Source organism: Lepeophtheirus salmonis, chromosome 2, assembly GCF_016086655.4.
Source record: "Lepeophtheirus salmonis chromosome 2, UVic_Lsal_1.4, whole genome shotgun sequence".
Classification (NCBI taxonomy): Eukaryota; Metazoa; Arthropoda; class Copepoda; order Siphonostomatoida; family Caligidae; genus Lepeophtheirus; species Lepeophtheirus salmonis.
In genome coordinates this window covers 11,179,666-11,200,250 of record NC_052132.2, presented here as the reverse complement: position 1 = coordinate 11,200,250, position 20,585 = coordinate 11,179,666, and the positions used below count along the sequence as shown (strand labels likewise).

At 28.6% G+C, this 20,585-nt stretch overlaps 1 protein-coding gene across 4 annotated transcripts in view; it reads left to right on the top strand.

Annotated features, from left to right (window-relative positions):
* The first annotated feature begins 9,784 nt into the window (after positions 1-9,784).
* The window catches only part of LOC121132477 (FMRFamide receptor), a 144,614-nt gene continuing 133,813 nt past the window's right edge, over positions 9,785-20,585 (top strand). For all 4 annotated transcript variants that reach the window (XM_040727884.2, XM_040727885.2, XM_040727883.2 and 1 more), the window contains exon 1: positions 9,785-10,102. In XM_040727884.2, the coding sequence (XP_040583818.1) occupies positions 9,891-10,102 (212 nt within the window). In that variant the 5' untranslated portion in view covers positions 9,785-9,890. The remainder of the gene's footprint in view (positions 10,103-20,585) is intronic.

Here is a 20,585-nt window from a genome sequence, read left to right as displayed (position 1 = left end):
AACTTAAATATATAACAATTTGAAATTCAGATGTGCGAGTTAGGACAAAAGAAAGATAGAGTAAATCGAAGGAAAATACTTTTGACTTGATGTATAAAAAATGACTTGTCCAGACTTTTTTTTAACTGACGCCAAAAATTCTGATTACCTCCCGAAACAACAGACAACGTCCTACCTTTACGAACGCTAAAAGTTTGTTGTTAAACATCGACCTTACGCTTTGCTTCTAAGCCATGATTAAAACAAATAAAAAAGAAGTATATTATGTTATTGCACCCTGTATAATATTGTTTGTAGATTTATTAACAAGTTATAATATCATTAATATAACCCTCATTAGAACATACAAATTCAACAATAATTGTACGCCATATAAAATATTGCATTAATTCATACGCAAATATTATCAATATGGATTCATAGAATATATACAAAATTTAATTTATCATTCCTTAAACGATTTGTAAAAAGAGTGCATGGCTTAGGGAGAAAATACTTTTTTAATGCATTAATTATATTCTCCATAAGAAAAACCCGGTAGCAATATTTTACACTTTAAGGATAAAGAATGTGGGGTTTAAAAATGGACAATCTTAGATGCATTTTATCATCCCAATTTCAAAAATATGAGCCACATATCACAATCCAATGTTTGTATAGGTATTTATCTACTAAATACAAAAAAGTAAGTACACCTAATTTTCAAAAATTTAAGGGGTTGAGAAACATTAATATTTATGTTGTACTGTAGTCCGATGCTACAGTTGTACTGGATTACTACAACATTTAAAATTGTACTATTCTAAATTTGTATTGAAACATATATTTAAAGCTTATATCCTGCTGACGACATAGGCTCCGAATTTTTAACTAGAACAAAAATCCTCTTAACCCTCCCTTAATACTTTTAATAAAACACAGTAAGTGAACTGGGTAAAAAGCAACCCCAAAAATAAATTGTATTTAATTACAGTTATACAGTTGAAAAATTATATTAATAAGTTGTGGAAGAAGTAATTTCTTATTTTTTCCTTTCTATTTAAATATTATATAAGAAGTGATATAATCATCCGATTTCATCAAAATATGCCTTGTTCTGATCGATAACTTGTTTCAAACAAGAATTTAACTTGATAATAGCCTTTTCGTTGAATCCCTTGTCCCCATTGGGTAAAAATGACACAATCAATTTTCGAATGCCTCCATTGATGCCAAATTTGTAGTCTGAACCGTATTGGACATATACAGGAAAAGGTTTAGTCATTTGATGCCAGGTCCGAACTGTAAGATAGATGCAAAAGAAAATTCCATAGGAGCTCCTGGAGCTTTTGGCGCGTCATCAAAAATGTGTGCGGCCCAACGTTGTCTCGATGATGTCTCCTATTCCCCAATGCTGCCCACATTGTCAGCTTCAAAAAGACAAATTGTTCATAGTAGATGGCAGAACTGTTGCGAAACATGAACCAAGGAGTATTGGCCTCGTATACATCGTAAATTTTCATGATCGCCTTCGACGCGTTTTTCCCTTTCAAGTAGTAAATTTGTACAATATGGGGATTTTTTTCCTTTGAGACATCCATGGCTCTCTCCGACCCAAATTATGTTTGAATTAGATTTTTAAATTTTTCTCGCATACATGAAGTATATACCGTTAACTAACACATATTTAGTATAAAAATAAAATATTTTAAAATAAGCCTGTATTTAATTTATGTGTCCCAAATTTGGTACATCAGGCACACAGACATGTAAAATAATATGGTCAAATATGTCACATTGGGCATACAAATGCAAAATGTCATAATATGTATTTATTAGTCAATAATACTTAAAATAATGATTACATGACCACATAACTCGTGGGATTTATAGCACCAAATTGTTAGAGGGGATGAAGAACAATCAAAATACATCCACATCTTTTAATTTTTAGAAGTAACTAAAATACCATGCGTATTTTTGCGCAATACATAGTATCAGTGCTGTTGTAAACGTGTGCTTAACTGGTATGATAAGTTTTTAAAAGATATATCCATATTAATTTGACTTATAAGTAATTTTCCAAATGTACCTAATTCGGCACATTGGGGCATTAATGGATAACCGATACACTATAATTAAAGACTGAACCAATCGCTATACTGACAAATCAGTATCGTAGTATATATTCACACTTTTTTAACACCTTATCCTATGATCCGATGTGACTAATATTGAACAAGATATACTCAGTCAAAAAAAAGGGCGGGAAATACAAAATTACTTTTTTCCCAATCTAATAATTATGTTATAATTTTTTTGTATCATTTTATTAACTATACTTACTAGATAGTGTTAGAAAAACAAGAATTCATACAAAGAAAAACTTTTTTTAAAGTTTTGTGATTGTTTGAGCAGTCACCAAAGGTGGACACCAACAAAAAATAAAATAAAGTATATTTTACAGTTTTTCTTCAAACAAGTAAAAAATAATCAGATGGCTGAAAATGTTAATAGTATATCGGCTTGTTTTGATTGCCAAGGAGATAAACATTGATGGAAATAGAATCCATTAATAATAATAATTTTGTTTTTTAATCAGTTCTGGTACAGACAGTCTCCAAGGACTGAAATAACCGGGCCTTATACCGGACTAAACCGAATAAATAAGGACGGACATAACACTACGTAATAGCATACATCATAATTTTGAAATTTATATACAAAGGAATCACGGATAATTATACCTTTGATAAGCTGTATTGAATGAAAATATATGCATTAATAATAAATCACTGCATATGTATATCTATAATTTAAGTTATATAAAAAGTATTTCCAGACATGAACCGACTATCACTCATGATATACATACTTATGAATAAATCATTAATTCTTTTTCATGTTTGATCTCCTTCTAAGAAAATATTATTTCAATCATTTTTCCTATTTTAGGGATGCCTATGAAATATTTCGCCCTTGAACACAGAAGCCAGCTAGCCTATTTTTTTTCAAAATTGAGTGTGAATTACATTTGTGCTCTTATAAAAATAATAGTCAACTTATATCAATAAATTTTTCTTATTAACCTCAAATCTCAAATTGTACTTAAAGTAACCAAAATAAATCGTCAGATTAATATATACATATTAATGTTAAAAGAGGCCATATTAGACTCAATATATGTCTTTTAAATCAAATAAAGATTATAGACTATAGTTAAAATACTGTGGCATCTTCACTTATCTCATAAATTTGACTACAAGGCCTATAATGAACTCAAATATACATATCTAATATTGGGTTATATGTAGTTATACTGAATTTAAGTAAAATTATATTTAGAATGATGTCCTTTCCTTTATTTTTGTTCAAGAGTGTTTTTATGTTGACATTCCACATATCCTTTATTAAATACACAATATAGGTATAGTTGTAAATAATATGACAAAAAAAAGGAGTGAACATCCTTTCCTAAATAGATGCAATTATATTAAAAACCAGGTCGAACATTCGTCTGTGCTCATAAAAGACGGAGTGTAACCCTGAGGATTTGTTGTGGAGTCATAATTGTAAGTCCTTGTTGGACTCAGAGTAGAATTGGAGATCGACAACGGAATAATTCTAGCCAATGTCCTTTTTTATACCATCCTTTTCTCCTTCCTCTCTTGTAACCGCTGATTGTAGCTGATCTAATAAAACGTCGTGAGCATTATTCTTTCTCTCAGTGTTACCATGTTGATTTTCGGCTTCTTTTTTTCTACATGCCCATTCTACACTGTATTTTCATCATTGCTCATAGACATATTTGAGTCGATTAAAGACATTATTATTTTTTTGAGTGTAGATGCCCAAGATTTTTTTCTATAGCAAAACACCTTTGGAAATATTGGCCCAACTGACTTCCTTTTAAATAATATCTATCAATTTTTCATTCTTTTTGTGACAATCAATTTCATATAGTTTATGAGTGCAATTTGTTATATACCAAAAGTTTACAAAAAATTCTTTGTAGATAGAAAAGGACGATAATTAGTGGAAGAATACAGATTAATGTAAACTTAATTCTGAGAAAAATGATTCAGGCTTGATTTTTTGTTCACTAGCAAAATATGTCGTAGAACTTTTTAAAGAACTTTTTTCGCTTAAATTCACAGTTTCGTATAATAAGTTTGTTCTGAATCAATCAAGGGAGATTTATTGAAAAAAAAAATCAAATATTTTTTGGCAACTTGCAATCAAAATTTTTAAATGACTTATTTTGTCTATTTAAAAATTTTATCACAATTTAATGATTGTCTGTTCCAAAAAAAAAAAAAAAAAAATTAGTGTTCTGTCATTCTAAAAAAATATATATTATGAAGTCTTTGTTAAAACATTAAAACTTAATCATTTCTCTATTCTTAATAAAGAGGTTAATCGGTCAAATTTGTATCCTTTACAAAGCAGAAGTTAAACACTTTGTTACTGGATAAATTTTGGGGGTTTCTGTGCTTTAGGAGGCTATAATGGACATCTGGATGCTGTAGATGCTTCCAAATGGAGACACCAACGGCGTTTGAAGCCTTTTTGGTACTAACACCTGCGCAGAAAAGATCCCAAACGCTTTTTCTCTTTTGATATTTTTCTAACAAATTTTCATTTTGAGAAATGAGATAAAAACCAAACATGTTTATTTTTCTTTCAATTGTCGTTTGGTTTCGTAATGAAACCTTGTAATATAAGATAACGGGAACAAAATCATAATTAAATGCTATTACATGTTTTTGATCCCAACTTTGTTCATTTATGCATTTTTATCTGAAGGAAGTCAACTGATTAGTTTTGTCTCTACAACGCTTCGACTTACTAAATACAATGCCACACACAAAGTTATGACGATATCAGAGCAATGTGAGAATTACGTAAAATTTTCCCTATTTATGAAAAAAAAAAAAGAACTAACTATTGATTTATAGTTTCTTTTTTGCAAATGTTATTGAAAAACAAAAAAATTATTCAAAATAAATAAAAATATCCAACTTATAGAATATAAAAAAAATGATGCTTTAAAAAACCAATCAACACTAGAAATTAAGGAATATTAAATAAAAGGTTGTATTTTTAAGAGACAAAAAAAAGTTTTCGTTTTCCAAGTTTATAAATTATTTAAATCGTTTGCTTATTTTGCATAAATTAACGACAGAGCATATTTGATAAGAATATATCAGACACTTGATATCAATAAACAAGATTTGATTAGTAAAAATTTAGAAAAACGTCAAAATAAATGCGTGTGAAACACGGTACCCCAAAAAAGTATGTTAATTTTTTTGCAGACTGTTTAAAACTAAAATACTTATACCATGAGGTAAATTAGAGAAAAATTGTAAATATATTATTTCAAACTTTGTGTTTTATTTATAATACTTGTTCAAAAAAGATTTGAACTGGATTCAAACCGATAATTTTAATTTGAAAACACCAAAATTTCATTTTTTTTGACATCTAACATATTTCCAAATCAAAATACGTCAATGAAGAACCATTTTTTTGGGCGTTTAAAGGAATAAAATGCAAATTAAAAAAATATCCGGCAATACAAGAAACCCAACTTTTGTTCATTTCGATATAGTCTAAAATACTTACAGCCCAATATGTCATAGACATCTTTAAGGCAATATTACGTATATTTTTCTAATTTATAGGATGATATAAGATAATCAACAAATTTATCTTTTGGGTGAAATGATTATTTTTTAAAGAAGATTATTTTGATTCCAATAAATGAAATATATCAATTTTCTTTTCTTTTACTGTGATATTCAACTTTAAAGCAATTTGAAGGGGATCTAAAAAAGTTAATGAAAATAATTTGGTAATAATCAAATATATCAGAAAATATTAATGTAATTTAGAAAAAACCAATTTCGGTTACTTTTGTGTTGATAGGCCTCATTCAAAAGTAAGAGTAAAAACAAGGTCAAAATAATTAAATATTTAATTTTGGCATACATTTTTATGAAATTTTTTATTTGCACTATTAGAATGAATAATAAAAGTATATTGTCCTTCAATTACTCATAATAATTACTTTTGAAATAATGGGAATTGGCAAGCAACAAATAAAAAAAGAATAAATAAATTGCATTTTGTATGCGAAATAATCTTCTGTGGCAAAAAGGAAATAATAAATATCAGAATGAAATAAAAATCTTAATAAATAATAAATATTTGTCTGAACATGTATGATTTGCATGAATTATATCATAAGGAAAGTATAATTTATTTTTGTACTCATTTGTGCGTGAACTCAAAATTTCCTACAGTGCAACTAAATATTTTAGAAAGTTACTTAAATTATTTGATGAATAAGTGACTGTTTTACTGAGGTAGTGAAAAGTGACAAATTGTTGAACTTAGATTGTATCAATTTACTTGAACTTGTCTTGACTCCATGCTCAAAAACTCAAACTAGACAAAATTCAACATTAATTTAATTCAAGGAACTTTAAAAAAAATATATTTATTAAATTATTCGAACTCTAAAGTTATAACTCGAATGATAGACTAGTTGCAAACTTATGTATATACAATACTATGGAATATTATAAATCTTGAATAATCAAGCAAAGTTTTTATTCCCACATGAGGTAAAATTAAAGAAGTGATTCGTCCAAAAAGAGGAAACTCTACGTCATTTTTACCCTATTCCTTCAAGAGGAGAAATGAAGATAGACAAACATAGTTGCACAAGCGTTTATAATTAATCAAATACGAAGATTTTCTTATATTTTCTTTTTTAGATGTTTGGAAGTGAATACACCCATCATTTTGACACAAATGATATAAAAAAACCATCTCTTCCGTTCCAAGAGTCTTTTAAGTTCTTTTGAACTCTTTTTGACACTTTTGGCTACCCTACAGCCCTGATGCCAATGCCCTTGACTACATCATTTGGGTGGATGTGAAGGGTAAGGCCTGCAGTGCCTGTCCTCCAAACATCATGGCCCTCAAAACCATTGTCAGCCAGCACTGGTATGCCATGACAGTGGACTACATCCGCAGCTGGTTCCATGGTAAAATGGTATTTTTTTCTATCAAGAATCAGTATAAAATAAAACACTCAACACAATAACTTATAAACTAAAAAACGGATAGTGATGAAATTTTGACAACCATCATTTGAAAGTTGGTACTATATGATAAGAAGTGAATTGATAGAAAATAGTGCCATTTACGTGCGAAGCCCGAGACTTTTTTCCGCTCATATATGATCTAGACCATTATATATAGTTACACTAATGTATATTTACATATCTACTGATTACATTTCAGTTACAAAAAAAATGTTTTTATCAAGTCTTAGATTCGATCATTACTAGATTTCGCCAAAATATTGTTGAAAAACTACACTAAATTTGTACTCCATTGATCAAGACTCGAAATATTGGATATTCGTTTAATCTCATCTCCAGTTTTTGTTTTACATTTTTATTATGTTTATTAATAAATTTTGTTCTATGCTTTTGGGAGGAGTTATTTTCTTTTAAACCGTAATTGGTGCCTGGTTTTTTGCTTTTTGGTGCAGTTGAAACGATGATAAATTAAATGAATGAATTCGTTTTTATTTATGCTTTATTGTAGTTATTGCATACCTTCATTTCAAAGATATTAATTTTCTATTATGTAGCTCCATATTTTGAAAAATTGCTTACTTTAATTGACTAAATTTTTAAAATTACATTTATCAGTTTACTCGGACTTGATTTGACTCAATGCTCAAAAAATTGAAATTAACTTCACTCAATAATCAATACACAAACTCAAAAATTATAAATGTAATTAAATACTAGTTCGAACCATGTATAACATGCCTAAAAGTGTCTGTATTTTGGGCATTAAAAAAAATCAACATAGTAGGCCTGACAATTTGAATATTTTTTTTGTGGAGAATAGCTTAAAAGTAATGACATTTCAAAAAATCAGCTAAAATAAGCTCTGAAGAGGGAAAAGGGAAGAAGAAAATAAGTTCATTTATTTTCTTTTTGAATGGTTTTTTCTTAACTAAACCTCTCAGCTTCAACAAATATTTTAGATACAATATAAAATCAAGGTAATTTGATTTTTTTAATTTATGGAGCGCCTGTCTTTTTTTATTTTATTTTCTAACACAAAATTTATTTGTATTACTTTGAACTAGGATTGGCTTCTGCGAATAATTTTTTTGAAAGACGAAAATCTTTTAACGGACAAAAATGTTAGAAAATGGGAGAAGAGTAAAAAAAATTTTGAGGTCAGAATAATGATAATGCTTAAAATTAAAAACATATTCAACTTATATCAATTAATAAGCTTATCTGTATTTGGTTCTTAAAATGTTCAAATTGTTAAAAAAAATATTTTATGAAATCCAAATGTATATATTTTTTTAATTCATCATGTGAAATATAAAAAAATTCTTCTACAAGGGTTAGTTTATTGTTGTATCAATATGAAACAGTTCCATTAATATTAAAACATTGTTTCATCGGCGCTTAGATTTTTATACGTTATATAAATATGTTATTATCTGTTAAAATAATACACATGTATGTTTTTTTGAAGTCCAGATGTCTTTCATTCCTTGTTCAAACGAAAAGAAGGCATAATTATTTTCTAAGCTGTAGCACATTTTTTGGGTATAGGACGTAATTACCGTTTATGACTTTACTTATTGCATTTTCATAAGAGTTTTAAATTTTTTTATATAAAAATTAAATTTTTCATACTTAAATGCATATTTTTGCCAAAATTATCTAAAATTAGAGCGGTAAAAATACTTTTTATTCCTTTGAGTCAACACTTTATTGCTAATACTTTAGACTAGGCTCTTGAAATATGAGATCAGATTAAATGCATTATCTTGACAATCCCTTCTTACGAGTTTATTCCTATAATTAGCAATTTTTATCGAGGTTTAGTCAATTTAATCAACTGTCTCCCAAATAAGCTGTTCCTTTGTTTTACGCTTGGATTTCCTAGATTCTTATTCTTTTCCATGTGAGGACTGTGGTGTACATCGGTAACTAAAAATATATAATATTATAGGTATTATTTTGTAAAATACAAGCAATTTAATCAAACACTGATGACTACTAATTTGATTACGAAAATTGCATAAATTAGTTAAGATTTTATAAATATTTTTTATCAAAAATAACTATTTAATGTTGCTGCTATATGAAAAAAAATTATATCTTGTTGAAACCCTAAAATCATGTTGTTAAGATCATTTTAAAATAAGCAAAAATATTTAAAGCATCTCAATGAATATTTATGATTGCAAAATAGTTAACAAAAATGATACAATATTTAGATGAATATAATTATAAAAAATTTCAAAGGTTTATTTTTTACTCAGTTCACTAAAAGCTTTATTAAAAGGATGTTTAAATACGGAGGTTTCAATACAAAAAAAAAATCATCAATATATATTGAAAGTGAAGGATTCGAAAGAAAGTGAGTTTCTTTGCGCTTTCATTCATTGCAAAATCATAAAGAAGTGCAATTTTTTCGTTTCATAGTAGCATAGAGTACTCTGTATGTGCTGTGGAGAGAAGAGAAATCCTCTACGTATAAGAGTATATGAGAAGAATTCTTTGAATTGAAAAAAATATAGCTTTTCCTTTTTTTGTGTGGAAAGCGTCGAAAAGAAAGAAACTTGATATCACGCTATTTCACTATTACGCCGAAAAAAATTAAATAAAAAGCCGGTAACCTGTTATTTCGCGCATTTTTTTTTCCTTTTTTTATAAGATACCATTCATATTTTATATCTAAATAGTTTAGTTTTAAAAGAGACGCTCATGAAGGAAGAGCACTCCTTGAATTAAAGACATTTTATTTGAAAAATATATCCATCAATTAATACAAAAAATATAATTGAGAAAATGACATTATCTATTGTGGTTGAGGGCTATATTGTCCCCTCTATCTCTGTAATAGGACTCCTTGGAAACTTCCTGACTGTTCTTGTACTGAATCATCGAGCAGTGAAACTGAAAAAATCGCTGGCTGATATACTTATTGGACTAGCTACTTTTGACAATCTATTCCTAATTTTCGTTTTCTTCATGTTTAGTCTTCGGAATTTATCATCATGGTAAGAAATATAAATATTTTATACTCAAATTTATTAAGAAAAATGTGATGTAATGAGAGACGTAACGAAATATATTTTTAAGCTCATTAATATAAATATACTAAATTATAGATGGAATAAAAAAGCAAATTGCAAAAATATATATGTGCGCAAGTATTTATGCACCCTTTAATTGAAAAGTTTTAGATATATATTTTGAGCTGAATAAAACAATAACACTACTAATAAATATATCCATTCAAAAATATTTAATACTATTGAAATACCAAATTGTAAATATCCCATTTTGTGAATTTACAGAATCATATAACTATTATAAAATTATGTTTCTATTAAATTATACAAAAAAAAAAAAATAACTGCACAAGAATTAAAAAAAAAGAAATTAAAGATTAAGTTATATAATGATTTTAAAAGTTATTCTCTATTGAAAAGTTAACAATTCCTATTTAAAGACAAAATCATATCATAAGAATGAACTTTTACAATTTTGTATTTTTAGATATTAAAAAATCTTCAAAATTGTAGTGAAAAACATACTAAACCTTTCATTATTTTTCAATTTTGATGTAAAGAACCCAGGGAAAGTTTTGACAACATTTATTTTTATGTAACAAAAACAATAAAAATTTGGAATGGAAACTTGGATGAGTGTAAAACTTCAGCCTAGAATCAAATTGATTTATATATCTCAATTTGTGGTAAAGTTATGTCTAATATGTATTTTTAACGTTTAATGCTACCTCGGTATCACTAAACTCCGATTTGTAACTTTTCTGTAATATTTAGTACTATGAAACCGAGGCGAAAACATACTCTTTATCCTAATTTTTGGTATGAGGCAAGATAAAATTTGCAAAAAAATTGAAACGACGTAGTTTAATGAATAACGCGTTTGGGAGAAATTATTCTATTGAACTCAATATGTGTAGGATTGAACCCAGTTTGTTCCTGTAGAAGGAAATTTATTTTATATGTATGGACTTCTAAAATTTCCTAGGTCAGATGCAGTTAATGTAAAACTAAAATGTTTATTTATACTTATTCAGTGCAACTTTATCCGACCAATTAAAGGAAGATTTAACAAAAAAATGATATTTCAATATATTTCAAATCTAATTTTCGTTCGAAAAAAATAAAAAATAATTCGTAGGTCAGTTTTTTTTATTATTACGTTTTTGTTTGACTTTTGACCCTGAGCTCTCACAGTGTCATGGCGTTTTACTTTGAACATATATAATAAAGACTTTAGAAATTAAATTAACATTTATCAAACCTGAAATGTTTTGTATAAAGTAAAACACTTCCAATTTTTGAAATTTATATCAATATTTTTTTATTTACAAATAATTATGTATAAGTATAAGAGACCAAGAAATCGATTGAGTGGTGGGCTCAAATCTTATGTGTACTTAATCACAAAATTTTTTGAAATTTTTGGGTTGATATATTAAAAAGATTCCTAACATGGAGTGGAGATATGCGATGACATCAAGTCCATACTACGAATATAATATACTTGGAACTGATCTTATAAATGTATATATTGGCTACTTTTCCCCTTCGCTTACTGCAACACAAAGGGTTCTTTGGAAAGCGACTCCCACTTACGATTGTGTAACGACCGTTGATATTATTCATGAGAATAATGGAAAGAAAACATTTTTAAAGAATTTAAGGGACCCTGTGTCTTTGGAATGGGAGGTACTCACAAAAAATCAGCCCACAATACATGATATTGGTGATCACTCTGTTTTTTGTTGTTATTTTTGTGTACCGTGAAGTTTACTTTTTTACTTTTCCTCTCATTAAACATACGAAGCTACACAATTTGCCTGTTTTTGGGAATTGAAAAGGAATTTTTCTAATTCAGAAGAGGACTCTGTGTTGTCGAGGTGTGATGGAAGGATTTGGGAATTAAATCTATCTAATAATTGGGTACATATGATTATGTCTTCGACTTCCCAAATAGCTGAAACAAGAAAATTTGCAGCTCAGTTTCAAATAGCCACAGGAATCTTGTTTTTAAGCACTCCATGTAAAAATTGTGGTAAATTGTTTAACACTATTAGACAAGCTTTTTTTCAGAATGTCCACAATTACATATTCTGAGATCATTTATTAGATTAAACCTGAGAGGTCTGGGCGACAATAATGCTAATACAATTACAGTGATATTTCTATTCGGTGTGTTATCAAAAAATAAAGAAAGTACTCCTAAAGCTAGGTCTATAGGGAATGTTTTATTAAAAGTTAAGAGACTCCTAGCCAAAGAATATAACTGTAGGAGAACCTGTGGTTGCGGAGGATATTCGTACTATTTTAATTTCGTCGGTGCGTTCGAATTGAAGATCCGTATGACGATGGAGGGTGCTTGAGACAAGGCCTCAAATATCATTAAATATCATTCATCAAACGAATCAAAACAGTTTCGTACTTTTTGCTAAAAATACTAAAACTTTTTAGAAAGAGCCAAAACTGAGCTAGTTGTTAGGTTGTTAGTTTAAAAGCAAATATATTTTTAGGCAAAAATTTTCTTTTGTTGTTTATTGAATCTATATATTGTGTTTTTGTATATTCAAAGACATATATTCACGGAATCTGTCGATTTCCGAGTCATATTTATGATATTAAAATAAAATATATCCCTTGGCTAATCTCCTTTTTACGTATATTAATATTTTTTAAGAATGATCGTACTCACTAGTTCTTCGAAGTAGGTCGCAATAAGGTTTGTAGATCTCACTTAAATAATAAAAATTATTTTTATTGATATCTCACACATAAAGTCCAGTCAATGATTTTTAATAAAAGGTTTCAGCAAAAGGTTTCAGCCAGTCCCTTGTTTTAATTATCTTCCAAGACATTTCCCTCAGTATTGTGGATGTTATTCTGTAGGAGTTATAAGTTTGCCCAATGGCTCCCAATAATTTAACATTATTTTGTATAAAGTAAGACAATCAAAAAAAAATATTTATTCAAATTTTTTAATTCTAAAATATTTATACGTATTTCATTTATTTTTCATCTGCTCATAGAACAATTATTCTTATTCTATAAGCAAGTATACGGATCTAATCTATACAATAATGTAAGTAAGTATGTTTATATAAAAAGACAAAGGAGCATATGTTTGTATGATTTATACCTTTTGTAACATTGGCCACATATGTGTATATTTTCCCATTTGCTCTGTAAGCTTATTTTTCGTATTAACTTAATATATACGTACATTTAAAAAGCACATATAGACTTCCTTTTTAATTTTATGAATTATTTGAAAAACAAATCCAAAATAGTGACAAAAATCCAGTGTATTTTTTAGCTAGTCCGTTTTTTGCACTTGGCAAAATAAAAAACGTCTTTTCTTTTCCTCAGCTAATGTTACTATTATTTAACTCCAGAGTAGTATCCTTCCTTTTTTATGTCATTAATTATATGCAAAGCCTGATAGAACATTCTTGTGTGATCATAAAAGAAGGAAAAACCCGTAAGGATTTGATGGGAGTTATAATTGAAAGTCCTTGTTAGAAACAAAGTATAATTGAGGACCGGCAAAGGATTAAATTTTCCTATATCCATTTTTATTTCCTCTTCCCTCTTTACAGCTGATTGCATATAGTTGATAAAATAAAACATTTTGACAACAATGCTACTCTCATTCAACATTCTTCAAAGTGCCATGGCTATTATGGTGATTTTTGGTATTCATTTCTTTATTATGCGCAAACTACGTATACTCACACTTAGAAGTTATCTCCTCCAAAATAATAAAACAGCATGATCAATTCTTTTAATATTACCCCATGAGACAGGGATTACTTCAGTCCCTAGAGTGTGACTGCACCTAAGCTACCCACACTCCTTGTTCAGCCTCATCTTATGTCATATACATTATTTTAAAGTACAAAAAATGTAGATTTGTTCTTTTTTATAAACTTTACCTACACATACTAGTTGTTAAAAATAAGACTTTAGATCATGTTTTTTTAGAATTATATGTAATTGCTTATATAAGTTGATCTAAAGCCTGTAAGATTTCATTTATTCTTACTTGCATTACTGTACAACTGTATCAAAATATAATACTAGAAACCTGAAGCCAAAGGCTCAAGCGCTCCCACTATAAATGTAAAAGAAGAACTGAGAAATGACATCATAAGTTCAGAAGGCCATTTTTCATTAAAAAAATTTTTTTTTATTAGATTTAAATAGTCAAACCTGTATTAAAAAATCAGGCATTCAAAATTCATTAATCACAGTTTTTATGGAATTATTTAGTTCCAATATCAAGCGTATTACAGGCCTCTTTTATAATTTATGTTATGTAATTTATCAATTCGTCTACACATTTGTAAAAAAGCTTTAGCTTTTACTTACAGTTTCTAGGAATGAAATGCTTTAAATATACATATAACCTCACTTTTATTTCTGTAATACGAGGGACACGCTCGATGCTACATCCAAACGCCTACAAGATCTCATTAGCATGACTATATTGTTATTGTTCTTTCTGGTATCAACAATGACTGTATGGATTACTTACATAATTCACTAGATGGCTCTGAAGGCTAATCAATGTTACTTTTTAAAGACTTTTCACGACAAGTAGGAAAAATTAATGTTATTATATACCAAGGGGGTAAAACTTAGTTGATTAAATAAAGATTTTTCCATATAATAATATAATTTATCAAATTTCAAAAATCGCTCCGTAAGGATAAATTTGATTTATTGTAACACTCAGTATAAACGGGAACAGCTACAACAAGTGCCGCAATTTTCAACGCATTGTTTATTCTTCATTACTATTTGATACAATTATATTTTTTATTTGGCATGATTTTTAGCTAGAGGAGGGCAAATAAAATTTTTTAGAGAGATCATTTCTCCGGTTTATACACACGACCAATAGAAATATTATTTACAAAACAACATATGTTTCCCTCAATTCAGTCAAATTGTATCACATTGTCAAAAAATGAAATACCTTAATTTCCTAAATGGAACAACCTTTTAGATTGAAGAAAAAGAGTAAACATTGGTATAAATGCACGAAAGTGAACGTACAAACAGACTAACTTAGTTTTTTTATATCATCTTTCGAGTTTGCTTTCACCTCAATAAATTCCTAACACATAAAATCAATAAAAAATGGGTCGATAGATCAAGTGATAATCAACGTAAATGTAAGAGTCGTCATCATGTGAGATAATAGTAATACGAGTAACAAAAAGAAATGATGTAACAAAAGAAAACACTTCTTTATCAAATATTATGAAAAAAAAACTTTTTCCTAACAAATAAATATAACATTTTTTTCACCTTAAGAAAAAACTCATTTCAGTTCAGTCTTATAGGTATTAGTTCTTTAATTGATTTTATAAGATATATCTTGTTCTCAATATCCAGGTTTTTACAGCAAACATGATATCTCGTCTAAGAAGGAAAGATTAGGCTATAAAAAAGAGAGATGATTTCAGCAAGCTTAGTCTGGAATTAGAGTACACTGAAAGATAAACAGTTGGTATTCACTAATTTCAAAATAATGAGTCCTTTATATGTCAAGTTGAAAATTAGATTAGGCAAGGAATAGGGAGTTCATAAACTTAACAGACTCTTTAATCGATGTTAATCCATCATCATGAGCCTTCAATGGGGAAGAACGAAAATATTCAAGGAGATCACCTTTCCTGAAGAGCAATACATTATCTGATCTAAGATCTTACATTTCATCATTACGCAGCGTCCTGATAAATCCCTCCCCTCTTCCAAATTGAAATATCGGTGGCTGACATGCTGTTTCTAAGGAATCACGGTTACGATGTTTCTTGTATTTGCCAGGTGTGATTATTTTACACTTAAATGTTTATTATTTTTTAGAATTTCTTCCCAAAAAAATTTCCATGGATATGGAAAATAGAATTATTTGTGAAGGGACAAATACATCAAATATGGCCTATTTGTTTGTTCGGCTGAAGTGGCATCATTGTAATAAGAATAATTCTGGCTAATGACCCTCCCTATTATCATTGATTCTGATTTCTTCTTTTAATAGATCCTATTAACAAATCAGATCTTCTTTTAATAAAAAAAAATCCCCTTATTTTCTAATTTGAAAATGACCTCCACATAAATAAATTATCATCACTATAAAATCATTTTGGGATCCGTGGAAGACATCGACAAACCAACAAATTTATTGCTTCTCTTGACTTCAATTTTCCTCGTAAATAAAGCATCTCCAAAAAAACTTTTTAAACAATCATTGCTACGTTTGATCACTTATTTATTGCAATAATGTATCTTAACGTCTATGAGGTAAATCAGTTTCGTTTTTATAGGATCTAGGGTCCATTTTGTAAATTAAAAATGAATATACTTATTACTAAAGCAAAGTTAGACTGTTTGGCAACGCCTCATAAAGAGTACAACTGGAAATTCATAATAAATTGTCTTTGTTAATGTTTGGAACTTTAAGAATAACCTCAGGATTTTTCGACATTTCTTTTTCTTCTCCTGTCATGCATTTATCCTTTGTCAAGAAGGTACAAAAAAGGAGAGAAATAAAAAAAAAGAAAATAAGACTAAATTAGATTAATTACTTTCGTTTCTTCTATATATATACAATATACATATTATTTAAACCAAGATGAGAAAATGTAATTTCAGATATATACAATAACCTACAATTATTTCATGTAAACAAAGAGCGCAATTCTCTAATTAGATCAGCTGCAAGCAGGCATGAACGGAAGGAAATAAGCAAACATTGCACTCGTTGTATAGGAAGAGGATTGAGGCTGAAATTACGCCAATATCAACAGCCAATTCTACTGTAAGTCCAACAAGGACTTACAAAAATACAAAGAGATGCTAATCTTTTGTACTTTGAGCATGATAAAAAATAAACAGAAAATGAAAATAGTAACCCTGACAGTTTGAAGGATTTTTTTTTGAAAAAGAGCAATTTAAATGACATGAAGCTTTATTAATTAGCTACAAGCACTTATCATAGCGGGAAGAAGGAAATAAACAAGAACTACTCCAATGTTGATCCTCAATTTCTACTCTATGTCCAACAAGACTTACAAATTTATGCCGTCGTTAGGCCTTTTTTTAGGGGAAGGGTTTGAGCCACCTAATAAACCTATTTATATTTAATTATATTTTGGTGTTCATGATTTTTAGAGCTAAAGATGAAAGCTAACAATGACAAAGCCTTTTCTATTATAACTCCTCAGGCTTATTCTCCGTCATTTATGAGTGCATGCAAATGTTCAATCCAGTTTCGTATACATGAATAATAGATAGTAGCAGTAAAAAATAAACATTCGCTAAAAAAAGGTAATCTAAAAAATATATTGATTAAAAATCATGACAATTGCTGTAATCCTAACTTGAACAGTATTTATATTTTCGAAAAATGTTATCGTTTTGTTACACTATTATTTTATATGTTGAATAGAGAACATATAAAATAATCAAAAGTGTGTGAAGACATAGAATAACTCTGAGGATTTGTTGTGGAGGGTAAATCCTTGTTTTACTTGGAGTAGAATTGAGGAAGGATATTGTTGTAATTTCTGTCTACATAATGGCTAGATAAGGAGTGGGGATTGCGTTTATTTCCTTTATACCACAGATGCTGGTATCTATGAGATGAAATAGTATACCACTAAACTGCTCTCCTCATCTTAAACATTATTTTAGTTTACAGGGTGACTGCCTTAATTTTGAGCTTATATTTTTTTTTAAATACCGGCAGGTATCAATTTCAATCCACAAATCCCACATATCTTTCATTTCTCTATTTTATAATCATTATTGCGGTAGCTAAATTATAAGATCATATCAAAAAACATTATTTAAAATGTCCATATTTAATTTTAGAATAAGTTAGTAACTTAGAAACAATTGAAGTAACATCCCCAAAAAATTGAATACTGTAAATTAATAATTTACATAAAAGATAGAGTAAAAATATGAGGCATATATGATATTACAAGAATATTTATGTCTGGTGGGGTATATAAACACCCCCACGTAAGTAATGGAGGTTTAAATTATATTAAGTACAAAATAATCGCATGTGCATGTAAAGCGAAAAATAACACTAAAGATTTTTTGCAGGAAGTTATAAATTTAAGTACCAGATGGTCGAAAGAGAAATAGTTGCAAATATTCTAGCTTGATCAATAGTTCTACTATTGTTAATTTCCTTTCCCTCATAGCTAACTTTTTGTATTCTAATACAACGTCATAACAGTTATGCTGCTCTTGTACAAAACCTTTTATAAATTTTCAGGGTTATCATTTTTAATTTCTTAAAATTATCCTACCGAAAGGATCATACTATTTAAATGTTTTATAGTGATAACAACATTAGAAAATAAAAAATGTTAAGGTTGCTACAAAATAATTACAAAAAGTATCTCTGGGTTTCAAGTTCATATTTTGTACACCTATAAACATTATTGTAAGTATATTTATAAAAAATATTTAATGTACAGGTTGGTCAGTAGCGGAACATACAACAATTTCAAATTTAAATAATGAGTAAACGTTAAAAAGAACAGAAAACCTTTTCAATTCTATGAATACTACAAGTTTTGAATCCAAAAGTGCCTTCTCAGTAGCAATCTTCTTGGAATACTTTGTAAAATTCAGATTCAAACAGTTTAAAAATTCTATGTTTTGCAAAGTGAATATTTCAAAATAAAATATGATTTCTTTTGGATAAATATATATTACATCCATTTTAATTATTTGGATACCGAATTTTATTTTTATTAAATATTATTTTCATTGTTGATAAATTTGTCGTATCAGTTTGCTAACTCATTGGATACCATTCAGTCATTTTTTTAGAGTTCTAAAAATATATATATTTTACTTACTAAACAGATACTAATATTCTAGCGTGTACATCTATCTCACAGTAAAAATGAGTTCAGACAAAGTGACGTTTATATCAAGATTTTGGCACTTCTTAGTGCGCTAATAACACCTATAGAGATCTTTGACTAGCCCAATGTGTCCACGAATACAGTTTACCAAGTTGAATAGTGGCTTGTTAGCAGTTAGAATTAAAAGAAAGATCTCAGACGCCAAACTGGTACTCGAGTTGCGAATAAACTTTTAGTCAAAGTCGATGCTGCATTTACAGTCCTTACATTTCCGATAAAAAATACAAACTTATAAAGCTAAACTAAGTAACCAGCAATAGGAATTAACAATTCATTTTTATGAATGGGTATCTGTTAATCTAGAAAAAACAATATTTGCAAATTTTATTGGTTAAGGCTGTCTCCAACTATTGAAGCTTACACTTTGCACCAATAAGATTTTTGGACTATAGAACTATTCAATATTTGCAAATATTTTTACTTATCCAATTTATATTTTATTTTTTTCCTCTTCCACTCACGACTTCAAATACCACAGGCAGATTATTTTCTACATATATTTTGCTCGAGAAAGTTTTGTAAGATGACAAGGATTGGTTGCATGGTTTAATGGCTCAAAGACATAAAGAATACAGGATCAGTTAGCTGTTTAAAAATTAATTGGGTATTTGAAGCATTGTAAGTAATGGGGTCATGCTCAGGTTAGACTAGTGCAACCTATGAGATTTTCTCAAGGGGTGTCAGAGGGAAAATGGAAAATTAGAACTTATTAAGGACTTTTTTTCAATTTTTCTTCCTTTTCAAAAATATCAATCGAAAGGGTTTTCAGAAAGATCTAGAAATGCCCTTCCTTAACAGCTTCTAGAAGCTTAATTGGAGTTGGTGTATCAAATAACTGATAAGTGATGTTAAGTGATGTCTTTGTGATGTTAAAAAGTATTTAAGTTCAATTTTATAATTTTTTAGAGACACGTATTGTTTACTTCGTTTATTCAATTGTCTTTAATAGTCTTGACCTCACGTTCTAGCCGCAAGTAGAGTCGAGATCCTGTATCATCTTCTCCGTACAATGCCACCCTAAAGGCCTCCCTTAGCGAGCAATAGCAGAGCATGATCGGAGATATTATCTGCAATGGGTTTGCAATGTTTGGATCCCGTTCGAAGGCCATCATAGCCGCCATGGGTGGCTGGATTGAAAAGTAATTGTTCTAATGGTGCACGTGTAGAATTTTGAAAAAAAATTAATATTGTTTGCTTTTGAAAAGTGTCCTTATTTTGTATGCAACACACAATACTAATTAACTAGTGATTCTAAAATATATATATCTATATCGATGGACAGAAAGCAATCAATATTAAAATCAAAATATAAATTTTTTCGATATTTTATGTTCCTACTACTTAGACGAATGTATATTTGTAGATATTTTTTTATGATTAAATTTATTTAATGCATGTATTCTTTATCATCATGTAATATATAAATTGATCATTCATCCATTCATATTTGCATTAAATTGAGTTTTCAAATAAGAAATACTTTTGAAAAAATAAAACTATACGCTTGAAAGGGA